The 24,481-nt window shown below is 23.6% G+C and overlaps 1 protein-coding gene across 1 annotated transcript in view; it reads left to right on the top strand.

Annotated features, from left to right (window-relative positions):
* Positions 1-19,290, top strand: part of LOC117172860 — a 36,686-nt gene extending 17,396 nt beyond the window's left edge. Inside the window, exons 3-4 of the mRNA XM_033361122.1 lie at positions 7,387-7,991; positions 17,698-19,290. Coding sequence (XP_033217013.1) covers positions 7,387-7,991; positions 17,698-18,586 — 1,494 coding nt within the window. The 3' untranslated portion in view covers positions 18,587-19,290. The remainder of the gene's footprint in view (positions 1-7,386; positions 7,992-17,697) is intronic.
* Positions 19,291-24,481: the final 5,191 nt, after the last annotated feature.

The following is a 24,481-nucleotide window of genomic DNA, read 5'->3' as shown; positions in this document are numbered from 1 at the left end:
TAGAATTTTCAAATAAAAAGAATTAATTTTCATTAAAAAAAAAATTAATGTTCAACCAAACAATATGAATTTTCAATTTAAAAAAATTAATTTTCTGCCAAACAATATAATTTTTCGTCCAAAAACGATTTCTTTTTAACAAAAGACTTTAATTTTTAATAAAATAATTAAATCTTCAACTAAATAATAGAATTTGTAACCAAAAAGTAGAATTTTGAACCAAAAAAATTATTCATTAAAAATTCCACTTCTTGGTTGAAAGTTAAACGAATTTTTTTAAATTTCATTTTTTTTCATTGACGATTCATAATTTTAGTTGAAAGTTCGTTATTTTTTTGATTGAAAAATTTAATTAAAAATTAGTTTTGCTGTAAACCAGTTTTTTTAAACTACAAATTCCAACATTTTGTTAAAAAAAGTCAACTGATTAATTGTAAATTAACTTTTTGTTGTTATTTCATGCTCTTGTTTTTAAAATTAAATTGTTTGATAGAGAATTAGGCTTTTTGGATTGAAAATTCAACAAATTGGTATAAAATTGAACTGTTTTGTAGAAATTTGGTTTTTGTTTTTATTGAAAATTCATTCTCAATTTATGTTGAAAAGATATACTTTTTGGTCAAATCTAACTGTTTTTTATTGTTTATTAAAGTTTTGTAGTTGAAATATCAACTATACAATTTTTTGATAAACATTAATCTTTTTTGTTGAAAATTGAACAATTTGCTTAACATTAATTTTTATTCTTGATTGAAAATTTTTTTTGGTAGAAAATTCTCTTTTTGGTAGAAATTTCATCTCTTTTTGGTTAAAAATGCAACTTCTTAGTTGAAGATTTATCTATTTTGGTTGAGGATTAAACTATTTTGTTGAAAATTAAAAAATTTGATATAAAATGCAACTTTTTTGTAGAAAATTCGTTTTTTTCGTTGTTGTTTTAATTGAAAATTGATTTTCCTCAGTAGAAATTCATCTGCTTAATTTTTTGGTTAAAAATTGAACTTTCATGGTTTAAAAACGCAAACTATTAATCTTTTTTTGTTTGAAAAATCAACAATTTGGTAACGGATTTAACTATGATGTAAACAATTAAAGGGTTTGGTAAAAAAAATAGTTTTTACTTTTTTTAAATGGAAAATTATTTCTCATTGGAAATGTAAATTCGGGAATTTTTCAACAAAATAATTGAATTTTTAACATAATAGTTGAATATCCAACCTAAAAAGACATATTGCCAACAAAAAAGTGTCATAGTTTATATTTTAATAAAAAAATAATGAAATTTATACAACAAAAGAAAAGAATTTTAAAACCAAAAAGACAAATTTCCAACAAATAATGAATTTTCTCTCAAAAAATAAATAAAAGATTATCTAAATTATTGAACCTTCAAACCAGCAGAAAAATTTTCTTTACAAAAATTCAATTTTCAAACCAAAAATATGACTGTTCAACAAAAAAATAATTTTCCACGAAACTGATGCATTTTTACGCAAAAAAAAGGGAATTTCAAACTTAAGAATTATTTTTTACAACAACAAAAACCCGAATTTTTAACTAAAAAATATCGATCTTAAAAAAGTGGAAAAGTTACATTTACTGTTAAAAAATTAATTATAAACAAACAAACAAAAAAGTATGGTCCGCTAAACAGTTAAATTTTCAACCAGACATAAGCCTTCATTAAAAAACTTTCACAATGTAGTTTAACTATGACCCAAGTAGTTGAATTTTTAATTAAAAAAGATTAATTTATAGCACGATAATTAAACTTTTAACCAACGAGATAACTTTTCAATTTAAAATATAAATCTTTAAAAAAAAGTGATTTTTTAAGATTTTTCACGATGAAACTATGCTTTTTTTAACAAGAAATAATTTTCTACCAAAAAAAATTGAATTTTCACTCCAAAATTTTTAACCAAAAAGGATGACTTTTTAATAAAATTGTTGAATTTTCTAGCAAATAGTTGTATTTTTATCAAAAAATATTAAATTTATCTTAAAGCAGAAGAATTTTTAATTACAAAAAAAAGAGAATTTTCATCCAAAAAAGACGAATTTTTTCAACCAAAAAGGGAGAATTTTTAATAAAATCGTTGAATTCTCTACCAAATAGTTGCATTTTTATCCAGAGAAGATTAAATTTTGTGCTAAAACAGATGAATTTGTAATAAAAAATGACACATTTTTTTTATAAGTGGAACCTTCATCCAGAAAAGATTTCAGTTCATTTTTCAACACCAAAATATGAATTTAATTTATGCTAAAGCAGTTAAACTTTAAAATAAAAAAAAAAACTTTCAAAAAAAGAGTTGAATTTTCAACCGAAAAGTTAAAGAACAAATGCAATTTTGTATTAATTAAAATAAATTCTAAGATTCTCTCTTAATATCTGAAATAATTGCAATTTTTGAAATATTTGTGTAATTTTATGACATAATTTTAAATTAGTCCAATTTTTGTACTATCTTTTAGGCCATTTTAGTCAGTTCTTTGAAATTTTGGTGAAATATTTCTGATTTATTTTTTAAATGTGTGAAATCATTGTATTTTTTTTTAATTCTTGCAGTTTTTTTCAAATCTTTCAATTTTTTGGGAAATCTTTGTAAAATATTCCTGAAATTTTTTGTTTGAAATCTGTAAATTCTTTGAAATTATTGTTAAATCTTCGGAAATTTCTATAATCTTAGCGAATTTTTTTTGGAATCATTGAAATATTTTAAAAGCTGTGACATCATTTCAATTTTTTAAAAATATTTGGGAAATTTTCTGAAATATTTAAAATAAAAAAAATTTTTTTAATCTTTTGTAAAATTTTTGGAAACTATTTTTAATTTGGGTTAAATTTTTGGAATATCATTTGAAAATTTGTTGAAATCTTTTAAATTATTGTGAAATCATTAAAATCTTTTAAAATCTTTGAAAATCTGTGAAATCGTTGTAGTTGTTCTTAAATCTTTGTGAAATTATTGAAATCTCTTCATTTCGGTGAATTATTATTATTTTTTTTAATATTCGTCACATAATTTTAAATTGGTTAAATTTGTGTACAATCCTTTAGGGCATTTTAGCCAAATCTTTGAAATTTCGGTGAAATATTTCTGAATTATTTTTGAAATGTGTGAAATATTTGAAGTTAATTTGAAAGCAGAATTTGAATCTGAAATTTTTAAAATTTTTGTAAAATATTTTTTTAATATTTCTGAAATTTTTTGTTTGAAAACTAAATTCTTCGAATTTATTGTCAATTCTTCGGAAATTTCTATAATCTTAGCGATTTTTTTAGAGATTTTTTGAAATATTTAAAATTAAAAAAAAAAATTGTGAAATCTTTTGTAAAATTTTTGGAAACTATTTTCAATATTGGTGAAATTTTTGGAATATCTTCCAAAAACTTGGTAAAATCTGTGAAATCTTTACAGTTTTTCTTAAATCTGCGAAATTATTGAAATCTCTTAATTTCTGTGAATTAATTTATTTTCTTTCTTATTTGAATATTTGTGACATCATTTTAAATTGGTTAAATTTTTGTACAATCCTTCAGGACATTTTAGTCATATTTTAGAAATATTCGTAAAATATTTTTTAAATAGTTCTGAATTTTTTTTTAATCTTTAAAATATTCGAAATTATTGTTAAATCTTCTGAAATTTCTCAACTCTTAGCGAAATCTTCTTGGAATCATTGCAATATTTTTTAATATTTTTAAATCTCTGAAATCATTGCAATTTTACTGAAAAATTTGAATAATTTTCTAAAATTTTTCTAAAATCTTTGAAATTATTGTGAATTCTTTAAAAATTTCTAAAATGTTAGCGATTATCTTTGTGAAATCAATGAAATATTTTAAAATCTATGAAAATATTGCAGTTTTTCTGAAATCTGTAAAATTTTCTGAAATCTTTAAAATCCTTGCGAAATTTTAGCAGAATTTTTAAAACTTTTTTGAAATCTGTAAAGTGTTTCTCCATTTTTTTTTAATCTTTTGAAATTGTTGTGCTATCTTTGTGAAATGTTTCTGAAGATTTGTTTGAATCTGTGAAATCTTTGAAATTATTGTGAAATCTCTGCACTTTTTTTAAACATTTGCGAAGTTTTGTGTCATAATTTAAAATTTTTGTATAATCTTTTAGGAAATTTGAGCGAAATCTTTGAAAGTTTGGTGAAATCTTCCTTCTCTCTTTTTTTTTATTATTATCAAACCACAATAAAAAAAATATTTCTGAAAATAATCATTTAAGGTGATTATTTTTACAAACATTTTTTTTATTGTGACTCGATAGTAATAAAAAAAGAAATAAAAAATAGAAGAAAGGGGATTTGGTTGGTCGCCTTCTCATTTTTCTTTCCTCTTTTTTTATTTGTTTCCAAAGGGGGAAATTATTTTTTTTTCTTTTTTAAGAAAAAATAATTTTTATCTTTTTTCAAATTTCAATAGGAACATTTTGTTGGATTCTTGGTTTTATTTTCAGAATTTCGACACATTAATTTGATTATTGGACGTTAAATAGGATTTTAAATTTGATTTTAATCTCATTTAAATTTTCTTAATTTTAGATTACAATAAAATATAAAAATATGAAAATTGTTATTTTTGTTTGTTTGTAAAAGTTTGTAATCACTTGTACAATTTTGCAGAAGTGTTCGAATTCTAGTTTCGAGTTGAATTATTTGTCTAATTTTCATATTTAATTTTTTTAAAACCAAACATTTCTTGAAATATTTGATGTTTTCGTGAACTCTATCAAATCATTGTGAAATATTTTTGTGAAATTTTAGCAAAATGTTTGAAATTTTTTTGAAAATCCGTGAAATCTTTGTGAAATTCTTTTGGAACCATTGTTAAATCTTTAAAATGTTTTAAAATTCCTTTGTAGAAAGGTATTTTCACAATGAAACATAACAAACTACAATTAAATTACAAAATAATCTGAAAATTGTAATTTTTTTTGGTGAAAATTTGTAATTACTTGCCACATTTTTCTAAAAGTGTCTGCATTCTAGAAAAACTTATAATAATATACCAAAAATATATTAATAATAAAATCCATTTCAAATGAGGCAGGTTCTACATTTGAAGTTGCAGAAGCTCTCAAAGACTTTTTTTCATAAAATCGAATTCTGGCTTTTTTATTGCAAACAACAATAGATACGAAACATGTTAACCAAATATTTTGCACAGTTAAGAGAGTTCTACAAAAAGTGATTTTCCTCATTTTGTGTTAGCTTGCACCATTTCCGAGAAAAACACAAAAATTAAATTTTCATAAGCAAAGAATTCTCTTCACTCTTGGCTTATGGAAATACTCACCAGTTTTGTTCAATATTTAAGAAAAATATAGGTTTATATAAGGAGTTATAATCGAATTTTTAAATTGTTTGCTGACATAATTTAATTAAAAAATAATAATAATAATACCTGGGCCCACATTTTCAGATTTTTATTATCCATTTATTTAGATTCTTCATTGGAGTCTTCAGGATCCGGAGAGGAATCACTGTCTGTTGTAGATAATTTAAGAGCTCAATTGTTTTATTGAACTCTCTTAACTGTGCAAAATATTTTCTAAACATTTTTTCGTATCTATTGTTGTTTGTAAGAAAAATGCGAGAATTCGATTATATGAAAAAAAATTCTCCTGGCCACAAAAGTTATTTAGCTCGCATAAAACTCACAAGGTATTGTCCTCTTGATAGTACAAATTCAACAAAAAGTTGGGAAAAAATATAAGTATATAAGAAATATCTCAAATATAAGTTTGAAGAAAAAATTTGCGCTTTTTTGAAAAACAAAGCCAAAAATTCAAATATGCACAAATCCGTAAAAAAAAAAATTTGTCGGAGCCCCCCTTGACAACGCGCCATTGCATGCACGTGAGGCAGGCCTAATGTGGCCAATTATAGCCCAGTGGCCTTCGCACATGCGCACTTCGCCGTTGCACACTGGGGACGGAATGTTGAGAACCACGCAAATCTGAACCAAATAAAACAAAATTTAGCCAGAAATGTTTGTAAATGAATTTGAAAGAGACTCACGAAACCAATTTTTTAAAAATAATTTGTTTAAACAAATAGTTTAAGCAATTTTTTTGTAAAACTAATAGCAAACTTGAAATTAGCGCACGAAAAAACCCTTTAGTTAACATATGTTGTATTTGTATTATTATTCATTTTCTTATAGACGTTAAAAGCCTTATTAAGATTTAATATAGATTATGCAAAATTAATTATTTAGTCATATGGTTGTAATCAATTGTATTTTAAATATAAAATATACTGCTTCGGACATATTTTTTCCAGTAGAATTAGCAATAATTTATTTAAACAAATTGTTGAAACAAATTTATTTTGCAAAACTAATGGCAAATTTAAAATCACCTATGCCTCAAACTCCTTAAATTCTATATGGTTTATCTAGTTCATGACCAAAAATATTATATTCACAAAAAGGTTATATAATTAAGTTTTAAAAAACTTTATTTTTCCATATTTTGTTTTCAAACAATGTTTAAACAAATGATTTCTAAAAAATTGGTTTCTTGAGTCTCTTTTTTAATTATATTACAAACATTTCTGGCTGAATTTCCTTTGTTTTGGTTAAGATTTGCGACCTGTAGGTGGTTTTTAACGAAATTATTGCTATATCCCCAATGTGCGCCGGGCCAACATGATACCTTACGCTCGCTACATAAAAATTTTACATCCGCTATACATACACTGCACAACGCAAGTTAGACGCCCGGCAGAATTGGTATTATCATGTGACGTAAATTGAAGTGTTTTTTCTTTGAATCCTTTCATCATAAAATATTTACGAAAGGGAAAAGGCCAAAATAGTAAAGGGTACAAGGAGAATAGAAAAAAGGTAAGGTGGAGAAGAGAAAAATAAAAGGGGAAAGGGTGAAAATGGAAAGGGGAAAAGAAAGAAGGAAACGGGGAATTGGCAAAAAGAGAAAAAGGTTTAAGGGAACGGGGAAAGGATAAAAGGGGAAAGAGGAATAGAAAAAAGGTAAGGGGGAAATGGTAAAAATAAAAGGGGAAAGGGAAAAATAAGAAAAACAACAAGGGAAGGGAAAATGAGAAAACCGGAAAGGGGAAAAGAAAGAAGGGGAAACGAAAAGGCGGAAATGGGAAAAATAAAAGGGAAAATGAGAGATTAGGAAAAAGAAAAGGGGTAAAGGGAACGGGGAAGTGAAGAAAGTAGGAAAAGGGAAATTGTGGTAAGGGAAAGTTGAAACTAGAAAGGGGAAATCAAAAAGCAAGGAGGCGATGTGATGGGAAAGGGGAAAGGGAAAATGGTGAAAGGGAGAATTAAGAGAGATTCTGAAAAGTTGAGTTGTCAAACCCCCCTCAGATTGTAACTATTTCCTATATACTCTTCAGTGCGACTTTGAGGGATGCGCCTGGGCCTTCTATTCCGAATTCAAATTAAAACGCCACCGAGAAACACACTTGAAGAAGAAGAATTATGTCTGCGAGGTGGCAGGATGTCAGCGGAGATTCACGACAATCTACAATCTCTGGAGTCACAAAAAGTTGCACCAGCGTCCGAATCGAATAGTCTGTCAAGTGCCAGGCTGCGAGCAAAAATTCCAAACGAAAAGAGCTCTCGAGATTCACATGAAGTCTCACGATCAGAGTCTCGCGCCTTACGTTTGCAAGCATGAGGGTTGCGGAAAGCGCTATTACAGCAGCAATGCCCTGATATCGCATCAGCGCTGTCACAGCTACAAAGATACGGACATCAAGTGTTCCTGGCCGGGATGTGGAAAAGTTTTCGACAAACCATGTCGTCTCAAGGCCCACACTCGCTCTCACACTGGATGCAAACCCTATCCGTGTATGTTCCAGGGCTGTCAGTGGGCTTTCGCTTCGTCCAGCAAGTTGAGACGTCATCAGAAGAAACACACCAATGATCGCAAATTTATTTGTGAAGTTGCCACTTGTGGAAAAGCATTCATGAGGTCTGAGCATCTCAAGGAGCACAGGTCAGTTCTTGAAATTACGTTTTTTTAGGCTTACCATTTTACTGCTGCATGCAGTCCACCTTCTCAATAGTGCGGCTCTCAATAGTGCGACCCTCAATAGTGCGGCTCTCAATAGTGCTTTTAATCCTAATCCGAGAGCTCCTTCCCTTCCTGCCCTTTTTTAATTGTAATATTTTTAACAAAGAATCATTAATAAACAGAATAAAAGAGTATTTCAGATACAAATAAAAAATTTTCAACAAAAAAGATAAATTCCCAGCAAAAAAGTGTCACAGTTTATATTTCAATCAAAGAAGATGGAATTTGTTCTTCAAACAAAATTTTAAACCAAAAATACGAATCTTTAACAGATAATGAACAAAATTAACAGATTTTCAACTAAAAAATATCAATTTAAAAAAATGGAAAAGTCTCATTTTCAGTTAAAGAATTAAATTTAAACCAAAAAAAGGCTTTTCGACTAATTAGTTAAATTTTCAACCAATGACACAAGCCTTTAATCAACAAAATAAATTTTGATAAATTTTCAACTAAAAATATAAATCTTCAAGAAAAAAAATGATTTCTAAATAAGCTGATTTAACCAAATCTTTCAAACAAAATATTTGAATACTTAAGCAAAGAAGAATATTTTTTAACCAAAAAGTTGCATTTTCGTAAAAAAAATGATATTTCTACTAAAAGATATAAATTTTTAAATAAAAAAGATAAATTTACAAAAAGAAATAGTTGAATTTTCAATTTAAAAAGATTCAACAAAAAATTTGAATTTTTAATCCAAAAAGACGAATTTTTAACAAAATAGTTGAATTTTCTACCAAATTGATGCACCTTTAAACAAGAAAGATAAAATTTCTTTTCAATTAAAAAACAAATTCAAAAATGTATTTGAATTTTCAACCAGAAAAAATGTCAGATCTCTTCAACACTAAAATATTAAATTTAAGCCAAAAGCAGATTTTCTACGAAATAGTTCATCTTTAAACAGAACAGTATAATTTTTAACCAAAAAGTATAATTTTTAAGAAAATTCCTAAATTTTAAACCAAACAGTTACATTTTTGTCGAAGAAAAATGAAAATTCTACTAAAACTGGTGAATTTTTAAATCAGAAAGACAAATCTTCAATAAAAAGAGTTGAATTTTTATGTAAATAAATTTCAATTGGCTTTTCAGCAAAAAATATAAATTTTAAAGAAAAAGATAATTTCTAGGAAATAGTTCAATTTTCATCAAAACATTTGCATTTTTCCAAGAAAGATGCAATATTTATATGGAAAAAAATGAACCGAATTTTTTACCCAAATAAAAAAAAGAATTAAAAAAAACATTTGAAAATTTAACTACTTCATTTTTGGCTAAAAATTCAAATATTTGGTTAAAAATGTTTTTATTTAATTTTCAAATTTAATTATTTAAATTATTTAGTTTTAATTTTATGCATTTTTGAGAGAAATAATCTGTTTTAATTACAAATTAATCATCGGTATTTAAAATTCAGCTGTTTCATTAAAAATTTAACGAAATTAAACTGTTTGGTAGAGAATTAGTATTTTTATTCTTTTAAATGCAAATTTAAATACTCCATTTTTGTTTTAAAAATGTTCTATTTATTTAAAAAATTCAACTATTTGCTTAAAAATGTTTGGAAACGAAAAAAATAGAAAAGAAAAATCAATCAAATAAAATCAGAGCTAACATCACATTCATTGTTCAAACTATTTAGTTAAAAATTTATGTAATTTGTTGAAAATTCTTCTTTTCTGATAGAAAATTAATCTTCTTGGTTAAAATTTTAACTATTTGTTTCAAAATCTCTGTATTTTGTGCAGGATTAATATTCTTGGTTGAAAATTCAATAATTTAATTTAAAAAATCTGTTTTTTAGAAATAATTCTTTTTTTTACGATAATTAAACTTATATATAGAAAATTCATCTTTTTGGATGAAAATTTAGGTGTTCGGTACGAAATTAAACTGTTTTTTTTTTTTAGAAAATTCGTATTTTTATTCAAAATTAATTCTCTTCCATGAAAATTTAATTACTTCGTTTTTTGTTAAAAAATGATATTTTTTATTTAAAAAATTTAACTATTCAGTAAAGAATATTTAGAAAAGAAAAATTGATAAAATAAAATTTCGCCTGGCATCACATCCGTTCTTCAAACTATTTAGTTGAAATTTCAAATATTTGGTAAAAATTTATGTAGTTTGTTGAAAATTCGTATTTTCTTTGTAGGAAATTAATCTTCTTGGTTGGAAGTGTAACTATTTAATTAAAAAATTCTATTTTTTCGGAAAAATTCATCTTTTTTGAACTGAAAAAAAAAGAAATTAAAAATGAAGAGAAGAAAATTTTGTCCAACATCACATCCATTGTTTAAACTTTTTAGTTGAAAATTTACGTAATTTGCTAAAAATTCATCATTTTGGTAAAAAAAATTCATGAATTTTGTTGAAATTTTAATAATTTGGTTCAAAATTTCTGTTTTTTGTTGAAAATTTATCCCTTTTGATAGAAAATTAATCTGGTATTAAAAATTCATCTTTTTGGTTCTAAATTGAATTTTTTAAGTATAAAAATTCAACTATTTCGTGAATTCAATTATTTAATCAAAAATGTATGTATTTTATAGAAAATTGTAATTTTCTGTATTCAAAATTCATCTTTTTGGTTAAAAATTTAACTATTTTTTACGAAACTAAAATGCATGGTAGAAAAATAGTATTTTTATTCTCTTAAATAAAACTTCAACCACGACATTTTTAATTGAAAGTGTTCTTTTTTATTTAAAAAATTTAAATATTTAATTAAAAATGGCTTCGAAATGAAAAAAAAAACTCAAAATTAATCAAATAAAATTTTGACTAACATCACATCCATTGTTCAAACTATTTATCGAAAATTTACGTAATTTGCTCAAAATTCATCATTTTGTTAAGAAATTAATTTTACTAGTTGAAAATTTTAATATTTGGTTAAAAATTAATGCATTTTCTTGAAAATTTAACAATTTGGTTAAAAATGTTTGTATTTTCTTGAGAATCAATCTTTTTCGAGGAAAAATTAACCTCCTGTATTGAAAATTCATCTCTTTGGCTGCAAAATTTAACTATTCGGTACGAAATTAAACTGTTTTGTAGAAAATTATTAATTTAGTTAACAATGTTCAGAAGAAAAATAAAAAACTAAATATTAATTTTAAATTAAGAAATAATAAAATAAAATAAAAAAATAATTGAAAAATCATCTTTTTTGTTAAAAATTGATATTTTTAGTTTAAAAATTCAACTGTTTAGTTAACAATATTGAGAAAAAAAAAGGAAAAAAAGAGGAAACCATTTCATTAAATATTAATGTATTTTATTTAGAACTCATATTTTTTGACAGAAAATTGAACTATTTGGTCAAAAATTTAAGTATTTTGTTGGAAATTCGTATTTAAAAAAAAAATTAATCTTCTTGGTTGAAAATGTATCTTTCGTGACCGAAAATTCACCTTTTATATTAAAAAATCGTCTTTTCAGTTGAAAATCTAACTATTTAGTACGAAATTAAATCCATTTTTTGTAAAAAATTAATCGATTTTAATTTAAAATACCACTATATAGTTAAAATCGTTAAGAAATAAAATAAATAGAAACTAAAAATTAATCAAATAAAATATTGGCTAATATCACATCCATTGTTCAAATTATTTAGTTGAAAATTTATGGCATTTGTTAAAAATTCATTTATTTTGTTGAAAATTCGTCTTTTCTTGTAGAAAATTAATCCTCTTTTTTTAAAATTATAACCATTTCGTTCAAAATGTTTGTATTTTGTTAAGAAATCATTTTTTGTATAGAAAATTAATCTTATGTATGAAAAACTCATTTTTTGGTTAAAAATTGATATTTTTAATTAAAAAATTTAACTATTTAGTTAACAATATGGAGAAAATAAAAAAATTAATTAAAAATAATAAAATAAAGTTTGGGCTAACATTATATTCATCGTTTATAATATTTCGTTAAAAATTAATGTAATTTATTGAAAATTTGTCTTTTTAGTGAGAAATTAGTTTTATCGAATAAAAAATCAAGTATTTGGTCAAAAATGTGTGTATTTTCTAGAAAATTCTATTTTTCTGATAGCAAATTAAACTTCTTGGTTAAAAATTGAACTATTTAATTTAAATTTCTTTAATAAAATAATCTTGTTGGCAGAAATTTAACTATTTAATTAAAAATATTTGTTTTTGGGGAGAATTAATCTTTTCTGACAAAAAATTAATCTTGCGTATATAAAATTCATCTTTTTGGTTGGAAATTTAATTATTTTTAAAGAAATTAGATTGCTTGGTAGAAAATGAGTATTTTTATTCATTTAAATAAAAATGTAACTACTCCATTTTTTGTTGAAAATGTTTTTTTTTATTTAAAAAATTCAAGTATTTAGTTAACATTGTTTAGAGACGAAAAAAAATAAAACCAAGCTTAATAAAATAAAAAATTTTAAATAACATCACATCCATGGTTGATATCATTTACTTGTAATTTAAGTATTTGGTAAAAAATGTTTGTATATTGATAAATATTCGTCTTTTCTGATAAAAAATTAATCTTCTTTTAATAATTTTGGTTCAAAATTTCTGTATTTTGTTGAGAATTCCTAAAAAAAATTCAAGTATTTAGTAAACAATGCTTAAAAACGAAAAGAAAATATACACTAAAAAATAACAAAATAAAAATTGGACTCACATCACCTCCATAATTTAAATCACATAGCTAAAAATTAATTTTAATAATTGAAAATTCAATGATTTGGTCGAAAATTTATGTGCTTTGTAGAAAATTCGTCTTTTCTTGAAAAAAATTAATCTTCTTTGACTGAAAATTAAACTTGCGTTTTAAAAATTTGTCATTTTGGTTGAAAATTCGTCTTTTCTGATAGAAAATTAATCTTCTTGGTTGAAAACTTAAGTATTTAATTTTAATTTTCTGTATTTTTGAGAGAATTAATCTTTTTTACAAACAAATTAATCTTCTTTATTGAAAATCCATTTAATTGGTTGAAAATTTAACTATTTTTTACGAAATTAAACTGTTTGGTAGACAATTAGTATTTTTATTCTCTTACATGAAAATTTAACTACTCCATTTTTGGTTGAAAAATGTTCTTTTTTATTTTAAAAATTCAACTATTTAGTAAACAATGTTTAGAAATGAAAAAAAAAGAAAGTCAAAATTAAGAAAATAAAATTTTAAATAACGTCACATCCACTATTTAGTTGAAAATTTACGTATTTGGTCAAAAATCGATGTATTTGGTTGAAAATTACTCGTTTCTGATAGAAAATTAATTTTTTTGGCTAAAAATTTAACTACTTCGTTCAAAATTTCTGTATTTTGTTGAGAATTATTCTTTTTTTACAAAAAATTTATCTTGTGTATTAAAAATTCATATTTTATCTTAAAGATTTAACTATTTGGTCAAAAATGAATGTATTTTGTTGGAAATTCGTATTTTCTGAAACAAAATTAATTTTCTTGGTTGAAAATTGATCTTTTTGTGACAGAAAATTCATCTTGTATATTAAAAATTATTCTTTTTGGTCAAAAATTTTAGTATTTAGTACGAAATTAAATCCATTGTTTGTTAAAAATTAATCTATTTTAATTTAAAATACCACTACTTAGTTAAAACCGTTTAGAAATAAAAAAAATAGTAACTAAAAGTTAATAAAATAAAATATGGGCTAACATCACATCCATTGTTCAAACAATTTAGTTGAAAATTTATGTAATTTGTTAAAAATTAATGCATCTTTTTGAAAATTTAACAATTAGTACATAAATTTCGTTCTAAATTTCTGTATTTTGTTGAGAATTAATCCTTTTTTTTGGAATATTAATCTTACGTATTAAAAACTCATATTTTTGGTTAAAAGTTTATATTTTTTTTCTTAAAAAATCAACTATTTAGTTAAAAATTAATGTACTTAGAACTTATATTTTTTTAAAAGAAAATTAAGCAGATTTATTGAAACTTTTGTTGAAAATTAACTATTTGTTTAAAAATGTATTTTGTTGAAAATTCATCTTTTTTTATAGAAAATTAATCTTCCTTTTTAAAAATTTAACTATTTCCTTCAAAATTTCAGTATTTAGTTGAGAATTTATCTTTTTTATAGAAAATTAATGTTAGGTATGAAAAACTCATCTTTTTTATTAAAAATTCAATTATTTAGTTAACAATATTCTGAAAAGAAAAAAACTAAAAATTAATAGAATAAAATTTGGATTAACATAACGTCCATCGTTTCAACTATTTAGTTAAAAATTAATATATTTGATTTAGAAATGATATTTTTTGACAGAAAATTAAACTTGTGTATTGAAAACTAATTATTTTTGTTTAGAAATTTAACTATTTGATTAAAAATGAATCTATTTTGTTCAGAATTTCTGTATTTTTTGAGAATTTATCTTTTTATAGAAAATTAATTTTGTGTATGAAAAACTCGTCTTTTTATTTATATATTGATAATTTTCAGTTTAATAATTCAACTATTTAGTTAACACGAATGAGAAAATAAAAAATTAAACTAAAAATTAATATTATACAATTTTGATTATCATAACGTCCATCGTTTAAACTATTTAATCAAAAATTATTGTATTTTATTTAAAACTCATCTTTTTTTACAGTAAAAAATTTATCTTTTTTGACAGAAAATTCTTCTTGCGTATGGAAAATTCTTCTTTTTTGGTTGAAAATTTAACTATTTACTACGAAATTAAACATATTTTTTGTTAAAAAATAATCTAATTTTGTTTAAAATACCACTATTTAGTTAAAAACGTCTAGCATTGAAAAAATAGAAACTAAAAATTAATTTTTAAAAATATGGACCAAAATCACATTCATTTTTCAAACTATTTAGTTGAAAATTTATGTAATTTGTTGAGAATTCGTTTTTTTCTTTGGAAATTTTTGGTTAAAAATGTTCGTTTTTAATTTAAAAAATCGAAGTATTTAGTTAACAATGTTTAGAAATGAAAAAACCAAACTCAAAATTAATCAAATATTATTTTGATTAACATCACATCGTCTTTTCTGATGGAAAATTATTTTTTTTGGTTAAAAATTTAACTATTTCATTCAAAATTTCTGTATTTTTTTGAGAATTCATCTTTTTGGTTAAAAATCGATATTTTTCAGTTCAAAACTTAAACTCTTTAGTTAACAATATTGAGAAAATAATCTAATAATTAAAAGAATAAAATTTGGACTAACCTAACGTCCATTGTTTCAACTATTTAGTTAAAAATTAATGTATTTTATTTAGAACTAATATTTTTTGACAAAAAATTAAACTTGTGTATTGAAACCGGAAAATGATAGTGAATTTTTTTTACCGGAAACTTTACAAATTTGTAGAAGAAAAATCTGTCCACGTTCGATTTTAACAGAATTGTTATGTTTTTCATTTATGCTATTATTTAGCTCACAATGTGTAATTCAACTTTTTTTTACTTTACAATTTTTCCATTTTCCATTTTTAACGTTACAATTTTGATTGTTGCATTTGAAAAATGCTTAATTTTTAAGTGAAATTTTTAAATTTTAACGTATAATTTACAAATTAACTTTTGTAGAAAAAATTTGAGTAATTTCAAGAGATATTTAGGAATTTTAAAAAGATTAAAAATTATCATGCAAATTTTAGAAAGTTTTCTTAAAATCTTCCAGAATCTTTTTTGAAAATTTTGTTCCAATCTTTGAAAAACTTTTTGAATATTCTCTTGAAATAATTTTTCAAAATGAAAAATTATTTTTAATCTTCCTATGAATCTTAAGAAAATGCTTTGTTATTTTGAAGCCTTTCAAAATTAGTAAAGAAGTTTTCTAAAATTTTCAGGATTTTCTGAAAATTGAAGAAAAAATTAAATTCATTTTGTACAGATATTAAAATTTCTGAAAAAATTTCCAAAATAATTTTAAATTTAAAAACAATTTAAAATAACTTCTAGATTTCTCAAGATTTTGAAATAAAATTTTTAAGCTTTCAAAGGGTGTTTAAACTATGCAAAAAGAAAATAATTGGATTTCTAATTTAAAAAGTGTTAAGTTAAATTTTTTTTTTCAATATTTCAATATTTGATGTTTCTAGCTTAAAATTACTTAAAATTATATAATTTTGAACATTTTAAAGTTCATTGATGAATTTTTTAATTTAGTGTTTAATTTAGCATTTGAGTACAAAATTTTTAAATTTTAATTTTAAAAATTCAAAATTTAACAGTTCCACTTTGAGTGCTTTCATTTAAAGCTCAGTTTTTAAGAACTAAAGTGGAAAATTTTGTAGCTTTAGTGTTCCATTTTTTAAATTACTTTGCCCGTGAAAAATGTTAGCGCAACGGGAAAAAAAAACAGGGAAAGGACCAGGAATTTATTTCGTCGATTAAAACGGCCATCCTGTTTTTTTTTTGTTTAAAAATTGAACTATTTAGTTAAAAATGTATTTATTTTGTTGAAAATTCGTATTGTCTGATAGAAAAATTAATATTGTTTAAAAATGTAACTATTTCGTTCAAAATTTCTCTAGTTTGTTGATAATTCATTTTTTTATAGAAAATTCACCTAGTGTATTGGAAATTCTTATCTTCAGTTGAAAATTTAACTATTTAATGCGAAATTAAATCCATTTTTGGTAAAAAATCTAATTTAGTTTAAAATACGAATACTTCTTTCAAATCTTTTACAAATGAAAAAAAAGAATATAAACTAAAAATTAATAAAATAAAATATGGTCTAACATCACATGCTTTGTTCAGACAATTTAGTTTAAAATTGAAGTATTTTGTCAAAAATGCATCCATTTTTTCGACAGAAAATTAACCTGCGGTATCGAAAATTCATCTTATTGGCTGGAAAATTGAACTATTCGGTACAAAATTAAACTGTTTAGTCAAAAAATTTTATTTTTATTTAAAATTAATTCTCTGAAATGAAAATTTAACTAGTACATTTTTTATCAAAAAGTGGTATTTTTTTAGTTTAAAAATACAACTATTTAGCTAGCAACGTATAGAAACGAAAATAAAAGAGACTACAAATTATAAAAAAATAAAATATGGTCTAACGTAAACATCTATTGATTCCTGAAATATTTATTTGTCCTATTAAGCGATGGGTGGCGCCTCTAGCGGGCAGAACAGAATCAAATTTAGTACCAAAATAACTCATTGAAAGTTCTGCTATCAAATCCCATACATATGCAATCGTCATTATGACTTTTATACTTAATTTATCTGATATTCTAAAATTTTGTGGATAATTTATCGCAAAGACTCGAAGAGGGAGAAAATATAGATTCAAGATTGCAAAGTTATTGGAGAAACTGAAAACAGGTTGGACATAATTTTCTTTGTGTAAAAACAACGGCGCTGTGGACTAAATGCCGTAAACATTTCGAAGATTAATAATCAAATGGAATTCTAAATAATGTTTTAAATTTTATATTCTTTTTCTACAATATTTCGCATCTATTTTACCACAATTTTGCTCAAAATACACAACTAATTCATTCTGCAATGTTTTAAATTCGTTGTTTTGATACTGCAGATGATTATATTATTCTGGCCGCAACAGGCGCCACCTATCGCTTAACATGCCGAATACCTATCTCTGTTTCGAACATCTGTCTATTTATTTCAGACTGACCCATTCGGAAGGAAGATACTTCCAATGTCACATGTGCGATTCGCGTTTTTCCGCGAAGAGTAGCCTTTACGTGCACATAAAGAAGCACCAGTCAAAAACTGATTCCCCCAAAAAGGATGCATCAGATAAGACTAAAAATCCACCCAAGGAGTCGCTTCCCTCCTCGGAGGAGAGGAAATCCGATTCTTGTGACGATCTTGCTCGCGAAACCGAGCTTCAGACAAAAATAATCAGTCGAGAGACGCTCTCTCGAACGGATCAAATCAAGGATCCGCCAAAAGAACCCAAAACTCTCCATCAGTGTCCCGTTGAGATTTGCAAAAGATCATACACCTCGAAAGCCACGCTTCGATCGCACTTGGTGAAAATGCACGGTAACTTGGAAAATGAAATTGCACCGATTACACCGGAAAAGACCCCTACCACGGATTCAGTTCCAAACGCTGATGATAATGCCGATTACATCGTTTACACCCCCTATCCGATCTCTCAGAGCGATCAGATGATTATGGTTTCGCCCTACGATGCCGTAATTTTCAGCTCATCGCCTGAAACTAATGTTCTTCTGGAGCCGGAGTCTCCGAGGCTGACTTCCGTTTTAAAACGGAAGCAGCCCAATCAGGGGGAAAAGCATCGTCGAAGGGACCAGGGATCAGCGAGAACGGGATTGACGTATGCCGATTATTTTAAACTGAAGGCTCATAATAGAAATTCCCAATCGGCTGTTGGTGCAACTGACGTGATTCTAGGCTCGGCTGATCTTGGAGAAGGTCTTCTATTGACGGAAGATCTTCCTTCTTCGTTGTACTTTCAGGATGACCTTGAAGGGACTGAGTGCCAGGTTCTTCTACTTGATTCAGGAGTTGTATGTGATTTTGTGTAAGTTGAGGCAAAAAGAAAAGAAGAAGGTAAAGTAGTTCATTGTGTGGAGGCACCCATAGGTGAGACGGGTGCCTTCACACCGAAAATTTTTAAAGCAATTTTATATTGTAATACTTGAGAGAGAGAGAGAAAATCGTTTCATTTGATGAAATGCATACTAATGCTTTAGTAGATTGTAAGATTAGGGTTTATATACTTTTTATAAAAAGGACGAGAGATATTGAGTTCGTGATAAAGAAACTGACTTGTAAAAATAGAAGAGACGTATTGTTTAATACTATTTTTTTTCTTTCTTTTTTTAAAGAATTCACTGACAATGTGAGTATTATCTAGTTGAACATTTTACTATGAAAATTCATCTTAATCTAATTTTTCTAGTTGTTTGCAGCAATACAATCAAAACTGAAAAAAAATTGGTATTAAGCACTTAATGTTCAAAGAGAGATTTCTGTGATTTTAGCTATTACGTAAAGATATTAAGGCATGGCCCTTTATGATATTGATTTTTCGCTTTAATTCTTTGAAACATTAAATATTTTTTCAACTTTTTTCGAATTCTTTTTCTATAGTTGAGGAAGAATTTTCTGGATAATTGGTTGTGTGACGCAGAAGACATTAGATCCGCGCAGAGTGAGGAAAAAGTGGAATATTTTGGTGAAAAAAGTTTCAGAGGTATTTTTTTATGTTAGTTAAAATATTCATTTATTTATTTATATTAAAAATATTGAAGAATCGTTTTATTTGTTGATATTTCCTGAAAAGGAATTATTAAATTTACTCGCGGTGAATGCAAATTTCGATTTTACATGAAATTCCTTTATTTATTGAATTGTTATAAATAAATTTTCCGTATATGGTATTTTTGAACAAATATCTAATTTTATTTTGAAATATTATCAATAAAAGTTGTAGAAATGTTTACTTGGTTGATATTAAATTAAACTATTTAGAATTTAAATAAGAATGTAAGGCGACAATAATTTTTCGGGTGAGTATCACAATTTAATGCATAATATTGGGATTTAAAAAATATATTTATTTTTGATTATAAAAAAGAATTTTTTGATTTTTTTTTAAATCTTATAAATCCCGTACTGAGAATCCATTGAATGTTTATTAATTCGGCAAATATAATTTGCCAATGGCAACTCGTTTTTGAAAAAATCTACTTTTAGCTCATTTTTTTGTGTTTGAAATATTTATTGATTGATTTGGATTTAAAATTTTTTTTTTTTAATTTAATTATCAACTGCTGAAAATTCAATGGTAAATTTTCTTCAATTGAATTTTGAAAAGTTGAAAATTAAATTTTCGATTTTTTTTCAATTTTCAACATTAGAAAATGTAATTTCTTCAAATAGAAGAAAACTGAAAATTTAATGGGTGAAAATGAATATATATATAACTTAATTTTCAGCACATGAAAATTCAAATGTTAAGAATTTATAAAAATTTTAAATTAAATATTCAGCTGTTTAATATTGGAGAAAATTTAATTTTCAACTATTAAAGATTGAAGAGAATTTTTTATTGAATTGTGAATACTAGAAAATTGAAGAAAATGGAATATTGAATTATTAACTGTATAAAATTGATCATTGATAATTTTGATTTGAAAAAAATTCATAATTTTATTTTCAACAGTAGAAAACTATATTTTTGAAATTCGATGAAAATGGAATTTTCAATATTTGAAAATTCTATTATTCAACACTTTATAAAACTTAATTTTCATTTGTTGAAAATTAAAGGAAATTGATCATTGAATTTGCAAAAGATGAAAATTGAAGAAAATTGAAAATTGAATTTTCAATGGTTGAAAATCCTCTTGTTGAAATTTGAAGAAATGTCAATTTAAAATTTTTTAAATAAAATTTGAAGAAACTTGATAATTACATTTTCAACGGATGAAAATTCGATTGAAAATTGAAGAGAATGGAAAATTTAATTATTGACTGTTGAAAATTGAAGAAAATTGAGAATTGAATTTCGAACAGTTGAAAATTCATAATTCAATTTTCTTCAATTATAAACATTAGAAAATTGAATTGCTTTATTTTAAAGAAATCTAAAAATTCAGTTATTCAGAATTGAATAAAATTGATAATTGTATTTTCAACTGATGAAAATTCAAATGTTGTGAATTTATTTAAATTGAATATTCAGTTGCTGAAAATTGGGAAAAAATTAATTTTCAAATATTGAAGATTGAAGAAAATTTTTTATTGAATTATCAATACTAGAAAATGGAAGAAAATTGAATTTTGAATTATTAACTGTTGAAAATCCTATTGTTGAAATTTGAAAAAATTTAATTTTACATTGTTAAAATTGAAAGAAAATTGATAATTGAATTAACAAAAAATTTTAATTCGATTGAAAATTGAAGAGAATTGAAATTTGAATTATTAACTGTTCAAATTTGAAGAAAATTGATCATTGAATTTTCAATAGTTGAAAATCCTCTTGTTAAAATGAGAAGAAAATTAAATTTTAAATTCCTAAAATTTGAAGAAAATTTATAATTGAATTTTCAAAAGATAGAAATTCGACTAAAAATTGAAGAGAATTGAATTATTACCTGTTGAAAATTAAAGAAAATTGATAATTGTATATTGAACAGTTGAAAATTCATAATTCAATTTTCTTCAATTCTAAACATTAGAAAATTGAATTGTTTTATTTTAAAGAAATCTAAAAATTCATTTATTCAGAATTGAATAAAATTGATAATTGTATTTTCAACTGATGAAAATTCAAATGTTGTGAATTTATTTAAATTGATCATTTTAAATTGAAGAAAATTCATAATTGTATTTTCAACAGTTGAAAAATCTATTTTTGAAATTTGAAGAAAATGGGATTTTCAACAGTTGAAAATTCTATTGTTCAAAATTTTAGAAAACTTAATTTTCAATTGTTTAAAATTCAAGGAAATTGATCATTGAATTTTCAACAAATGAAAATTCGATTGAAAATTGATGAGAATTTAATTATTAACCTTTGAAAATTAAAGAAAATTTAGAATTGATTTTTCAATAGTTGAAAATCTTATTGTTGAAATTTGAAGAAAATTTTTATTTTAAATGGTTAAAGTTTGAAAAAAAAATTGATAATTGAATTTCGAGCGGTTGAAAATTCATAATTAAATTTTGTTCGATTCTCAACATTAGAAAATTTAATGGCTTTATTTTAAAGAAATTTTCAACAGTTAAAAATTACATTTTTTCAAAATGGAAGAAAATCTCATTTTCAATGTTGAAAATGAAAGGAAATTTATAATTGAATTTTCAACAGTTCTACAGCCTATTCCTAAAAATTCTATTGTTGAAAATGAAAGAAAATTAATAATAGATATTTTAACGGATGAAAAATTTATTGAATATTGAAGAAAATTGAATTATTAACTGTTGAAAATGGAAGAAAATTGAATTTTGAACAGTTGAAAATTTAATTTTCTATCATTTTCAACATTGGAAAATCAAATTGTTGTAAATTAATAAAAAAAACTGAAAATCTGATTGTTAAAAGTTGAAGAAAAAACTCATAATTGCATTTTCCAACACATTAAAATTCAGTTGTTGAGCATTGAGGAAAATTGAACAATCAACTCTTGAGAATTTGGAACAAATTTAATTTTGAACTGTTGAAAATTGAAGAAAATTTATAATTAGATTATCAATAGTAGGAAATTCAACTGTTGAAAATTGAAGAAAATAAGAAATGGATGATTATCTCTAAAGAATTGAAGAAAATTCATAATTGTATTTTCAACAGTTTAAAATTCTATTTTTGAAATTTGAAGAAAATGGAATTTTCAAAAGTTAAAAATTTCATTGTTAAAAATTGAAGAAAACCTAATTTTCAATGTTGAAAATGAAAGGAAATTGATAATTGAATTTTTTAACAGTTGAAAAGCCTATTCCTCGAAATTCTGTTGTTGAAAATGAAAGAACATTGATAATAAATATTTTAACGGATGAAAATTTTATTGAATATTGAAGAAAATTGCATTATTAACTGTTCAAAGTGGAAGAAAATTGAATTTTGAACAGTTGAAAATTAAATTTTCCACCATTTTCAACATCGGAAAATCAAATTGTTGTAAATGAAAAAAAACTGAAAATCTGATTGTTAAAAATTGAAGAAAAAAATCTTAATTGAATTTTTCAACACATTAAAATTCAGTTGTTGAGCATTGAAGAAAATTGAATTAACGACTGTTGAAAATTTGGAAAAATTTAATTTTGAACTGTTGAAAATTGAAGAAAATTTATAATTATATAAATATATTATATAAAAAATATATATACAAAAATATATTATTTTGAACAGTTTAAAATTCTATTTTTGAAATTTGAAGAAAATGGAATTTTCAACAATTAAAAGTTCTATTGTTCAAAATTGAAGAAAAATTAATTTTTAATTGTTGAAAATTGCAGGAAATTGATCACTGAATTTTCAACAGTTGAAAATCCTATTGTTAAAAATGAAAGAGAATTGATAATAAAATTTTCAACAGATGCAAATTCGATTGAAAAATGAATTATTAACTGTTGAAAATTGAATTTTCAATAGTTAAAAATTCTATTGTTGAAATTTGAAGAAAATTTATTTTTAAATTATTACAATTTGAAGATAATTTAATTTTAAATTGTTAAAATTGAAAGAAAATTTAAATTTAAATTGTTAAAATTTAAAGAAAATTTAATTTTAAATTGTTAAAATTTGAAGAAAATTAATAATAGAATTTTCAATAGTGGAAAATTATATTGTTGAAAATTGAGAATTGATATTTAAGTATCAATACAAATTCAATTATCAATTGTTTGTAATTCAACTGTTGAAATTTGAAGAAAATTGTGAATTGAATTTTAAAACTTGAAAATTCTATTGTTGAAATTTTAACTAAATGTAGTTATCAATTGTTGTGAATGGAAGGATATTGATAATTGAATTTTCAACACTTAAAAATTCTATTAATGGAAATTGAAGAAAATTGATAAATGAATTGTCAACAGTTGAGAATTCGATTGAAAAATGAAGAAATCGATATCAAATTATGAAATATAAATCAATTATCAATTTTTTCAATTTAACTATTACGACATTTGAAGAAAATTGACTCTTGAATTTTTATAAGTAGAAAATTTAACTGTTGAAAATGGAAGATATTGAATTATTAATTGTTGAAAATTTGCAGAAAATTGATCAGTTAATTTTTGAGAGTTGAAAATTTTTCTTAAGGTAAATTGAATCTTTAACTGTTGAGAGTTCATAATTAAATTACAAACAGTAGAGAATTCAACTGTTGAAAATGAAACAGAATTGAAAATTCAATTATTAACTGGTGTAATTTGAAGAAAATTGTTATTTGACTTTTCAACAGTAGAAAATGTTGTAAATTGATCATTTCATCGGTTAAGAACTGTAGAGGATTAATAATTAAATTTTCAATATTTGAAAATTCTTTCGTTCAAAATTAAAGAAAAATGAAGAAAATTGATATTGAATTATCAATAATAATTTAATTATGATTTTTCTTTGATATAAATGTTGAAACTTGAAGAAAATTAACGTTAAATTATGAGTAATAATTGATTATGAGTACTAATTCTTTTCTTTAAAATTGAAGAAAATATAATTATCAGTTGTTAAAAATGGAAGAAAATTAATAATTAAATGTTCAACGGTTGAAAATTATTTTCTTAAAAATTTACGAAAATATATAATTAAATTTTCAAGAGTTCAAAATCCTATTGAAAATTGAAGAAAATTGATCATTAAATTTTCAACAGTTGAAAATTCTATTTTTGAAAATTGAATTATTAACTGCTAAAAATGAAAGAAAATCGATAATTTAATTTTTAACAGTTGATAATTCTGTTGAAGAAAA

Source organism: Belonocnema kinseyi, chromosome 5 (assembly GCF_010883055.1).
Source record: "Belonocnema kinseyi isolate 2016_QV_RU_SX_M_011 chromosome 5, B_treatae_v1, whole genome shotgun sequence".
NCBI classification, from domain to species: domain Eukaryota; kingdom Metazoa; phylum Arthropoda; class Insecta; order Hymenoptera; family Cynipidae; genus Belonocnema; species Belonocnema kinseyi.
Note: the sequence above shows the minus strand (reverse complement) of the source record. Positions and strands in the feature narration are given on the sequence as shown.